The 12,219-nt window shown below is 44.4% G+C and overlaps 1 protein-coding gene across 2 annotated transcripts in view; it reads right to left on the bottom strand.

Annotated features, from left to right (window-relative positions):
- Positions 1-12,219, bottom strand: part of DDAH1 (dimethylarginine dimethylaminohydrolase 1) — a 293,268-nt gene that overhangs the window by 3,948 nt on the left and 277,101 nt on the right. For both annotated transcript variants that reach the window (XM_051856303.2, XM_002715885.5), the window contains exon 5: positions 2,157-2,300. In XM_051856303.2, coding sequence (XP_051712263.1) covers positions 2,157-2,300 — 144 coding nt within the window. The remainder of the gene's footprint in view (positions 1-2,156; positions 2,301-12,219) is intronic.

Raw genomic sequence — 12,219 nt, 5'->3', positions numbered from 1 at the left:
AAAATCGTGCATTCTTTAAATTCAGTGCAGGGGCGAGGAGTGTGGGAGTGACAGAGTTGGTTCCAAACTGGGTTCTGTCAACGTACTCCTTCAAGTGTGACTTCAGTGCAGCCACAGCCCCTCTGAACCTCAGTTCACTTTTCTCTAAGACTGGAACAATAACACAGCCCTCATAGGGTAGCCCCACAGGCTCAGTAAGACCGTATGTGTAACGTGCTTGGCACAGCACCTTGTTCAGGCACGCCTCCAGTGAACAGCGAGTTAGCAATGTTCTTGTCATCACTGGTAGGCCCCAGGTTGAAACGGGAAGCGGTTGAGGATGCCAGATGCCCAGTGCATCTAGAGAGGCATGAACGACCTAGGCCAGCGTTTCTCAAAGGGAGTCCTGGGAGCCGGCTGCTTGTTGATGTTGTAGACTCTAGGGTGGAGGTCCAGGAACCACCTTTTTTTTTCCCAAAAGATTTATTTAGTTATTCAGAAGGCAGAGCAACAGAGAGGGAGGGATACACACACAGAGAGAATCTCCCATCTGTTGGCTCACTCCCCAAAAGGCCACTACAGCCAGAGCTGGGACAGGTGGAAGCCAGGAGCCTGGAACTCCATCTGGGGCTCCCATGAGGGTAGAAGAGAACCAAGCACTTGTGCCATTTTTTATGGCTTCCCCAGGTGCATTAGCAGGGAGCTGGATCAAAAGCAGAGTAGCCACAAGACTCGAACAAGCACTCTAATGTGGGATGCCAGCCTTGCAAATGGTGGCTTAACCCACTGGGCCATAAGACTGGCCCCAGGAAGCAACATTTTAAAAAACCTTGATGCACATTTAATTATGAGGTCTGGTATTTACCTAAGAACTGGTTAAGCCCCCGTCTGGGTTAGGAGTAATAAATTTTCCTCAGGTTCAGGCTTTCAGCTATAGAAATAGGGATAAATAATCCACATACCTGCTTTATCTTTTATTTTTATCTGCTAAGAGGGAGGCTGTGATTGGAGGGTAAATCTAGTAATTACATAGCACTGCATGTTGAGGGGCTGTGGGTTAAGCTACCATTTGCAATGCAGGCATCCTATATCGGAGCACCAGTTTGGGGTCTAGCTGTTCTGCTTCCAATCCAGCTCCCTGCTAATGCACCCAGGAAAGCAGCAGATGATGGCCCAGGTACTTGGGTTTCTGCGCCCACTTGGGAGATCTGAATGGACCCTGGCTTTGGGCTGGCCCAGTCCTGGTGATTGTGGTCATTCAGGGAGTCCATCAGTGAGTAGAAGATTTCTCTTGCTATCCGTCTTCTCTGTCACTCTGCTTTCAAACAAACAAATGAATCTTTGAAAAAAAAAATACTATTGCATATGGAAAAGATGGCATAACATATTTTCTAATAGTTTCAAAGTGTAAGATGTCACAGAAAAGACAGCACTTGTTAAGACGGCTCTTCGGTAATGCTCGGTCTCCACATCTGCTCCTCCGGGGAGAGACGAAGTCGCTGAAGTGCTGGAAGACAGGGCCACTTGAAGAGCATGTGGATAAGCACTGCTCTCTCTGCTTGGCAGGGCAGCACTAAAACTGCTCACGTGTGCAGATGGGACTGGCGAAGGGCCCTGACGACCAGGCAGGAATCCCAGAGCCAGAGACACTGCCCTTGTCGGGACACAAGTGCAGACCCCTGCAGGGCTGACTCCAAGTGCACCCTATTCTTCTGCTCTATCTTTTCCACAAAAAGCTTTTTGCTGCCTAAAAAGTGCAGCCCTCTCTTTCTGCAGCCCTGACCTCTGGATATCACTCTTACTCCTCTGCTGAAACAAACAAGTGACTCTGCTGAGGGGCAGCAGAAAACAATCACACAGTTGACCCTCCAACGGTAGGTCTTTACGCCGAATGAGTATCTGAGTGTGGAAGGTATATGCAGTTCGAGCTGGAGCACAGATCCTGGGCGGATCTAGGCCTTACGTGAAAAGCTCTGAGAGGCTCAGTTCCTGTGCGTGCTCTGGTGACCAACAGCAGGAATGAGAAAAGCCCTAACTGACAGGATCTGCTCTGCTGTCTTCATGGCTTGACGTGTCTAAGGAGAAAGGAAGCCCCTCCTGTCACTGCACCAAGAAAGCATCCCCAGGGAGGCCCACCCCACTGCAGCAGCCAGGAGGGATTTTTTTTTTTTTTTTACCTTTGCACTTTCTGGATACTCCTCCGGGGTTCGGTGCAGCAGAACGTGCCCTTTGCTGGGGCTATTTATATATATACAGTTGGCAGCCACGTCATCAGGCACGGTGAGTTTGTCATAGCGGTGGTCACTCATCTGCTGCATGATCTAGAATGAGGAGCAAAGCAGGCCTAAGCACAGTGACCGGCAGCCTCCAAAGGCAGCCAGGATGATGGGCCAGGCTTGCACCCAAGGCCTCGGACTGTTTCTCTGGCCATGTTCTCACTCCTTACCTCCACCCTGTTATCTGAAGAGGGAAGCCTGCGGAAGCTATGATTCTTTGGAAGAATTGCAAATATTCTTGTTCTTTTAAAGGATGTGTCTCTGATTTTTTTTAAGGTTTTAAGACCAGGACATATTTTCCTACCTTTTTCTTATAAGATCGATCAGTAAGATGTAAAATGGCCACAGATACAAAATACCTAGCAGGGCAACCCTAGTCTGTAGGAAAGACCCAGCAGTAATCAGGGTGATCAATACTCTGCTTTAGCAATAACCACACACACACACACACACACACACACATGAACAATGTGCTCTTCTGTGTACATTTCAGTTGAATTCATCTAACTGTTGGCAGGTGACGCTCTTCCCACAATAAGTGTAAAAATCACCTGGATATTCCTGGGTAACACCCTCACGGATTCTGGGTTGGCATATTTGGGATGGGACACAGAAATTTGCATTTTGAAAAGCCTCCAGGGAATTCTGAGGCACGGGGTCCCTGAGTCACACTTGGAAAAAAACTGACAGATCAGTTCTTCAAATGATACATTTACTAGTACTTAGCATAAAGTGAGAACACAAAAATGAACTCTGCAGAAAATCTAAAATATTGATACCTCATCCTTACCACCTAACACAAGCAAAACCTTCAAAATCCAACACCCTCAAATAACAAAAGTATCCAAATACCAAAAATAGGTATTATTTTAAGCTTAGTCATGCAGATTTTTCTATTCTTTAAAAATACTTTAAATATTTATTTTTATTTACTTGTGAGAGAGAGAGAGAGAGAGAGAGAAAGAGAGAGAGAGAGATCTTCTACCTACTGGTTCAATCCCCAAATGCCCTCAACAGCTGAGGCTGGGCCAGGCTGAAGCCAGAGCCATGATGCCAGGAACTCAGTGCAGGTTTCCCAAGTACATGGTCTGTCATCTGTTGCCTCCCAATGTGCACATTAGCAGGAAACTGGAATCAGAGGTAGAACCAGAACTCAAACCCAAACTCAAATTCCAATACGGAATTCAAGTGTCCCAAGCAGAGTCTCAACTGCTGGGCTAAAGACCTGCTCTTTCCATTCTTTGTCAAATCCATACATTTTCAGGACTCTGCAGAAATGCCATGAAAATATAACATGATCTTCTCCACAATGTGGTTCTAGTCTACCTTTGCAGCCACGTCCCCTTTTACTCTATGGTATTTGTGTAGAAATGTGTGTTAGATAATTAGGCAGGCAAGCCTGCTCAGTCATGACATCAGACCGCATGACTGATGGTTTATGGAAGTGCAGAAGAGAGATGGCAGAAAATGCATTCCTAAGGCAGCGTAAAAAGTGGCACACGGTAAGCCTTCCTGACTCCCCAGTCAGGTCAATCTGTCACAACTTCCGGTGTGGACTGTATCGAAGGGGGAGATAGCTCATGGATCATCTGATAAGGGATGGAATGCCCGTCACATAGAAGGAAACAATAGGTAGGAACAAGGATGAGCTGGAGCACTTATGAAAGGATGAGATGCATAAACAGGTCACAGACCCTGTTTTCCAAGATTACAGTCCCCTGGAGAAGACTGACACTCTAACAGATAATTATATGACACTATCTGTTACATTAAGGACTGGCAGGACACCATGCTAACCGTTTTACATTTCTTACTTAATTTCAGAATTCCCATTTTACAGGTGAAGATATGGGACTGAGAGAGGTCACATTATTTGCTCACAGTCACATGAGTACATTCAAATCCAAATCTGTACAACTTGACATTTCTCATAATCATCTCTGTTCTCTTTCTGACCCTCCACAGCTGCAGCAGGTATCGCCCTCCTGCCAATGACTATTCACAGCTGCTTTTCCCCATACATTATTTATAGTGCCATTGATTATCTTTTCACATATAGTCCTATTACGCCATTGTGCAGTCTGGTGTAGCTAAAGGACTTGAGTGGACATCTCTCCTTCACTTTTAGTTATAATGATCTCTTGGGAGACCTTGCTCGTGGACTGGCTCAGCTAGGGTTGGATCCTTCTTTAGAGCCCTGATCCAGGAACCTCAGATGTATTCCAACCTGTGGCACCTGAGCAGTTAAAGCTGTTTCTGAAGATGAACTTTTCTCAGCAAATTAGCAACATACTCCACTCAGCCCTCCTTCTAAAATGGATGTGCCCAGAAATAACATAAAAAATTTAATAGAAAAATAAATCCGTATTCCGGGAGCTCTCTTCTACTATGAACTGCTACTTAATTATTTTTCACGCAGACTTTCTTTCTGGCACTTTCCAGAATACAATAATAGTAGCTTCCATTTATTATTGTGTGGGAAGGTGCACAGTAGGATAATGAGCTCTGGAGTGAGACCTGGGTTTCAGTCTGAGCACAACCTTTACTAGCTATGTAGATTTAAGCTAGCTGGTTTTCTTGCTTGCTTGCTTTGACTTCTTGGTTTCATCACCTATAAAACTGGGATAATAGTTTTTCATATACATATGGTGTAACTTAAATGAAGATAATGTATATAATAAGGTAAGTAATAATCCCTTTTAAGCTACTAATATTTTATGATAGCATGACCAGTCTGCAATGCCATCTACTACTCTGTCAAACTTTGATCTTCAGCCTCATTCTACAGATAGCCTGTTTTGGAAGTCAACTTTATTCTTTTTTTTTTTTTTTTGAAAGATTTACTTATTTATTTGAAAGTCAGAGTTACATAGAGAGAGAAGGAGAGGCAGAGAGAGAGAGAGAGAGAGAGAGAGAGAGAGAGGTCTTCTATCTGCTGGTTCGCTCCCCAGTTAACCACAGTGGCTGGAGCTGCACCCATCTGAAGCCAGGAACCAGGAGCTTCTTTCAGGTCTCCCATGCGGGTGCGGGAGTCCAAGGACTTGGGCCCATCTTCTAGTGCTTTCCCAGGCCATAGCAGAGAGCTGGATCGGAAGTGGAGCAGCCCAGACTCAAACTGGCACCCATATGGTATGCTGGCACTGCAGGCAGAGGCTTTACCACTTTGCCACAATGCCAGCCCCCAATCTTTATTCATAAATCCATGGAAGACTATACCCACTATATTTTCTTAGTGGTTTCTTTAGCCTTCTTTCCAAGACCTCATTTTTTAGCAAGTAAGTCTTGCAGGCTTAACATCCCCCTGCCTAGATCCCTAGATTTTTCAAAATATGGATAAATCTTAATATGAGAATTTGAGTGAAGTTTCTGTCTCTTTAACCAGACCACGAGCTCCTTAAATTCAGGTTTTGGCCCAATGGAGTAGACAGAAAGAAGGATCTGGGTCTGAAGCCTTGCTTAGCCACACACTAATTGTGTGACCTTGGGAAAACAATTTAAGCTCTCTGAGCCTCAATTTCACCAGCCACAAAATGGAATGACAATGTTGTATCTACTCCCAATAGGGTAACTCTAAAGATTATTTAAAAAGGAAGATAATACATGTAAAGTCCTTTGCACTAGTCCCTAGCTCATATTAAATGTGTAACAAGTGTGAGTTCCTGCCCTCTTTGTTTCTTGCAAGTCTCTTGGCATATAGCAGGTGATCAAAATATGCTTATAATTAATTGGGTACTTTCTTCATTCCTTTCACCTTTTCAAAGGATATGGATGGAGAACCTCAGGAGTATACTGTGATGAACTACGAGCAATCGCATATGTAAACAATCTCATTCCCTAAGGAAAACAAGATATGGGGGCAGACACTGTGGCACAGAGGGTCAAGCCAACACTTGTGATGCTGTCATCCCATAATGGAGCTACAGTTCAAGTCCAGGCTGCTCTAATTCTGATCCAGCATTCTTGCTAATGTGCCTGGGAAGGCAGTGGGTGGTGGGAGACCTGGACGGAGTTCCTGGCTTCAGCCTGGCCCAGACCTGGCTATTGAGGCCATTTAGGGAGTGACTCAGTAGATGGAAATTTGTTCTCTCTCTCCCTGCTACTTTCCCCACTCCCAGCCCCAGCAATGCTTTGCCTTTCAAATAAATAAATAAATAAACAAACAAATCTTTTTCTTTTAAAAGCTATGATCCATGTCCAGAAACAGGAATATAATTTATTATTTAATGTGGAACTTGGTTAAAATCAGAGTCCAGGATTCGTTTTTGTCTTAAAGCAACACAGATGGGCACTCTACTCAATAGGAGTGGTGGACCTTAGGTGAACTTGTGAGTATGTAGCACCTAAAGGCATTAAAACAAAAAGAGAAAAACACCTGTGTACAGCAAACCGAACACCTAAGTTTGTGACTCCTGATTAAACAGCCCCCAGATTCAGTGCTTAAACTGACTTCTTCATGTGCAGAACTGGGGTTGTCTCCATACGCATACAGCAGTTAAGGTTTGTGAAACTTTATTGCTTTTGGTCAGTCTGGCCAACGAGTTTCCCTCAGGTGCAGGAATGGGAGATTGCACTGTGTCTGAATCTCTCTTTCTCATGTGCTGCGGAAGGCAGACCACAATGGTCTGACTGCTCATGTTGGTGGGCAGAACTGAACTGTCTTTCTTTCAGGTGGGCCTGGTTTACTGGGGGAGTTCGGGATTTCTTCCAGAACCTTGTGGAGACCATTTCCTAGGCCAGAGGTTTACTAAATAGGACACCAGTGATCCAAGGACCTAGAAGAAGTTCTGAACACATAGCATGCACAGCCACTACTACCCGGTCAAGTTACAGACACAAGTAAAACAGACTCCAGAAAACCTGGTGTTCCCGTTGATTTAGTTTTCTAAGCTATTGGGAGAATTCTGAGGAGCATAATTTGGCACAACACATTCAAGCTCTGTGCTCCCAGCACTCTAAGCACCAGCTGGCTTTCCGGATGATTCACCGCACTCTTTATCCATAAAGAAGTCACGCACGTCTGTCAGTACTGAGTGAGCTGAAGGAGGAAGCAGCATGGCAGGCGCATGCCTCGGGGGCCTGGGTATCCCTCCACTGGCTCTGGAAGTAGTCTGGGCAAACCCTCCACCTGCCAGGATGACTCATGCACGCCCCGTGACTACAAAGCAGAAACACGGAATGTCGTGCATTCCACAGGAAGTGTTATCGAGGATGTTATCAGTGTTGACTTCTTGTTTATCAGAGAAGAAATAAATGAAACTCTCCAAGGTTGTGCCTACTTCATGAACTGCCAGATTTCACTGGAATAGTGTGGACTTGTGGAGACCAGATGTCCTTCCCCTCTGTGCCTGACTTGGGCTTCAGCTTGCTGCAGGTTCTGTCCCCACCGCCCAGCCTCACCTCCAAGACTGAACAACCCTCTCCCCCGACCCCAATTCCTCATTGATTTGTTGTTAATGACATCTGAGATCCTAATTGCAAATGTCCCCCGGCCCCCTCCCCCTGTCTCTCCCTTTCTCTGCCTTATATTTGTAACTTATAGCTTCTGGTAGTGGTATTCCTAGAATTACTGACACAAGGGCCAGTACCCAACCTAGAATTGTTTGAGGATACTTTCATTTTTTTTTTCATTACAGAGAGGAAAAGAATTACATTATCTTTAGTGGGGGAGTAATTTACTGCTGAGAATAAATGAAGTAATCCACTGATAAATTCTGCTGAGAGTTACTCTTAAAATAAATGCCTCAATAAAACCACCAAAGCCACCTTAGGAAACAGTTTCCAATTAATTTATCAAGGCCCCATGGTTATCCATTTTAAGGCAGATTTTTAACATGTGCCAAAAGAAAGGACTTTTAATAAGGAACAGGACCCATTAGAGCAGTGAGTGGTTCTGCTTAACTGTGGAAAGAAAAAAAAATACAACAGCTATGTCAGCACAGTCTTTCTAAACAAAAAGGATTTAGGTAGTGTCTAACTACAGATAATAAACAAGAGATACTCTCCCCCGGCCCCGAAAAAGCTAGAGGTACTTTCTAAACTCAATGAGTGTCTTTTTTTTTTTTTTTTTCTGGATGAACAACAGGTTTCTTTATTCCCGTCAAAGTGAACATTTTCCTTTTTCACTTGTTGGGATCATCTGAATGAGATAGCTTGCCACTGAGTTATAGCTGGGTTCAGAAGACACGTGTACATGTACGATGCGGGGAACCCGCCATTCAGAGGGGGTTATGATGGGAGAGATTCAGGGTGGGGGCACTCTCTCTACCATCTTGCCCCTGTGAGCTCTGAACAGGCACAGTAAGGATCTGTGCACACAGCCTGCCTGGCAGGGTGTTCCCCCAAAGAGCCAGCCTCCAAAGGCCTGAGCCGTGGCAAGGCTGGGAAAGGAGCAAAGCTTTGTTTCCTCTTGGTGGATGCAACGAGTCTTTGTTAAAGGATGAGCATCCTTCCAAATATCCCGGGAATGCAGCTGTTGGGCCATTCAGGTCTATGTTTCCACATTTTTTCCCTAGAAAAGTCTGGAGGAGGTGGCTGTTTCAGAGCTCCATGTAAAGTGTTCTTTCAGCCCCGGGGGCTGTACTTCCTGCTTCTCACTGTGCCTGAGCCAGAACGGAAAGCAGAGTGCAGCTAACCCCTCTACGCGTCACTGCAAATTCCTCTCCTTCCCAGCAGATTACTCCATATCCTGAGAGGCCCCAGGCTTAACTGAATAACGCTGGGCTTGGTGGAAGACGTGAGAAGTCAAGTTGCTGTTCCACGTGCTTTTCCCAGTTGGTGCAAAATAACTGCAGAAGTTATTACCGGCATTGGATACAACTGGAGTTGGGTTCAATTGAACAATCCTTTATGGAGTGCCCTCCTTAGGCTAGGGGCTATGGCAGCGCAAGGTAGGAATGAAATGCAAAGATAACCTAGTCACAGGTTCTACCTCCAGGAGAAGAAAATTCATAATTTAAAGCAGGACAAGCATGGGAAGGATCTGCAGGCTGAGAGAAGAAAGTCAACCTCACATTTATCATAGGCACCTCCTTAATGAAGAAGGCACTCAGTTGTGGAGAGGCAATGGCAGAGAATCGTCTTGGCTACGTTGTCGTGTCGCCGTGGTCTGTTACACAGCTGCTGGCTTGGAGGAACTGGCCTTGCTCCCCAGAGAGGAGCTGTCACAAAATAGAGTGGGAACTATCTGGCTGTCCGCCCAAGATAATTTGCACGGTTAGTTGTATTCACAAACAGGCATTTCCGGGAGTTCCCAATATTTCTGGGAATTTTCTCATCCAAAGGACTGGAAGGCAGCTCCATTCTCCTGTTTCTTACTCATACTTTGTATTACAGCAAGTATGTGACAAACAAAAATCCTAGGCTATGTTGTTTCACACAACACTTTAGGACTTATTGGCCAAATATGGATATTTAGATATTTAGAGATGTTTAGGAAATGTTTAAAACACACTTTTGGCTTGCTCATAATTGATCCTCCTATGATATACTCATGTGTACCCACCTCAACGTATCAAAACTGCAACAGTATTAAAGGCAATTGATGATAGAATATGTGGAGACACAGAATTCTGAGTTTGCTCAAACACATTTCCTAATTTCTACTGGATATTGAAAACTGTTGGTTTGCTTATTCATCTATCTGTCAAGGGTTTATTGAGGGCCTCACACTATAAGGCATCAAGCCCTGGCAATCCTCTTAAGCCATATAACTATGGGTAACATTCTAGAACTGAGGTCATACTTTCATGTTTCATAGTCTTCCCACAGATCATCTTGAAAGACATGGTCTTTTTAACATTCTCTTTGAATTGGGCTGTGCAGATCCTAAGAATGAGGTTGCATGGCTCTTTTTAGTTGGTCTAGGCAAACTTTCATTGCCAAATATTCTCTTCAAAGTCAACTGCCATTTTCTCCACAAATTGTCTCCCATATTTGGAGATCACGTGAACTTCGTGACTATGTGGGGGAAAGACTTCTATTGTTTGACAATAAGCACAGGTCACACAAGCCATTTCTGGGGAGACCCTCTGAAACAGTGACCTCTGGGGAAGACTGGTAAAGGCTCCCACACTCCGAGGAGGAAAACTCTGAGCTCTGTGGAGGGCTGGGGTGCAGGGCATGGGCAGTAGGAATAAACAGTTGGGAATGTCTCTGAGTGAGTCACAGCTCTGACGAGGTTTTGATATCTATGGCGGAGAGGAAAGAAATTCAGACCACAGCACCCTTACTAAAATGCAAAATCTGAGCTCTTACCCACTTTGCTTATCCCTGCCTAGGTAACCTTTAATCTTCCTGCTTTCACTCTTGTGTCTTATATGTGAGTACAGTAAACAGCTGGCTACTTTGCCATTAAGACCACACCCTGGCTGAGCTTCCCCAGATGCCTGACCACAATACCCTTCCCCACCCTACATCCTACCATTAAGTAAGAATTCTCAGGTATTGGGGGCTTGCTGATCTGTGAGATCCCCTGGGCCTTTGGACAACAAGAAATGGGTGGACCATGTATTGAGTCATTCACTATCTACTGATGCATTCATCGATCCTTCCCCCATTTCTTGCAGCAACCCTGTGTAGTGGGTTATATAACCTCCATTTTTTACAGAGGAGAAAACCCATCATTCAGAGAAATTCAGTAATTTGAGTTACACACAAACATTGCAAACTGAGGACTGAAGCCCAGGTGTGTCAATCTCCACATGCCCATGTTTTTCCCATCAGCCCTGTCACCTTGAGAGACCACACTCAGGGATCATTCACTGGCAGACCACAGGCCAATTTTTCCTGTAGACAGAGTCTGACATTCACATATTTTTAAAAGTTTGCATTTGAGAACAGGTCTTCAAAGAAGGAGGTACCTTTCTCTGAAGGGAGGAGAGAACCTCCACTTTGAATATGACCTTGTCTAAACAAGATAAGAGTCGGAGAACTCAAGGGGCTTCCATAGCCTTGGAAACTCATGACTGGTGCATAGGGAGATTACTGATGCCATAAACAGGAGTGTCAATTTGTAAAGTCAACAACAGGAGTCACTGTGCACTTACTCCTCATGTAGGATCTCTGTCCTTAATGTGCTGTACATTGAGACTTAATGCTATAATGAGTACTCAAACAGTATATTTCGCTTTGTGTTTCTATGGGGGTGCAAACTGTTGAAATCTTTACTTAATGTATACTAAACTGATCTTCTGTAAAAAAAAAAAAAAGAAGAAGAAATTATTAATTCCCAACTTGACTCTTGCTGGGATTAAACATGACAATAGGTCTGATCTGATTTCATCATCATTTAAAAAATAATCTATTATTTTTCACTTTATGTTTGTGTGGGAGCTAACTGTTGAAATCTTTACTTAATGTATGCTAAACTGATCTTCTGTATATAAAGAGAATCGAAAATGAATCCTCATGTGAATGGAAGGGGAGAGGGAGTGGGAAAGGGGAGGGATGCGGGTGGGAGAGATGTTATGGGGGGGAAGCCATTGTAATCCATAAGCCGTACTTTGGAAATTTATATTCATTAAATAAAAGTTAAAAAAAAAAGTTTGCATTTGAATACATTTTGGACAGAGTTATCTGGCCCATGAAGTCATCTGAGTTTGCTACCAGACTACAGGATTTGGTGTCCTCAGAGCTGGCTACTCTGTTCTTTAAGAAGAGAAAAGCCTTGGGTGGAAAAGGAGAGTGCCTGAGGAGGCCTTCTGGCCTCTAGAGCAGAGGGCAGGCTCCGCAGGGGACAGACAAGAAACGGCCCAACATGCACGCTTGGCTTTGATGCCCAGGACCTGCCTGTTCACCCCAGCCCCATCCCTAGTAGATTAACACATATTCTCTGTAGGAGCCGATGAGTGTCTGCTTATCTCATCAGTAGGGCATGCATCAAACCATGTGTTTTCTTATTTATTTATTTATTTTTTTACAATAATTGTGAATGCTTTGCTCTGAGTCCTTTAAAGTCTACTTGACC

Source organism: Oryctolagus cuniculus, chromosome 7 (genome assembly GCF_964237555.1).
Source record: "Oryctolagus cuniculus chromosome 7, mOryCun1.1, whole genome shotgun sequence".
In the NCBI taxonomy this organism is placed as follows: domain Eukaryota; kingdom Metazoa; phylum Chordata; class Mammalia; order Lagomorpha; family Leporidae; genus Oryctolagus; species Oryctolagus cuniculus.
Note: the sequence above shows the minus strand (reverse complement) of the source record. Positions and strands in the feature narration are given on the sequence as shown.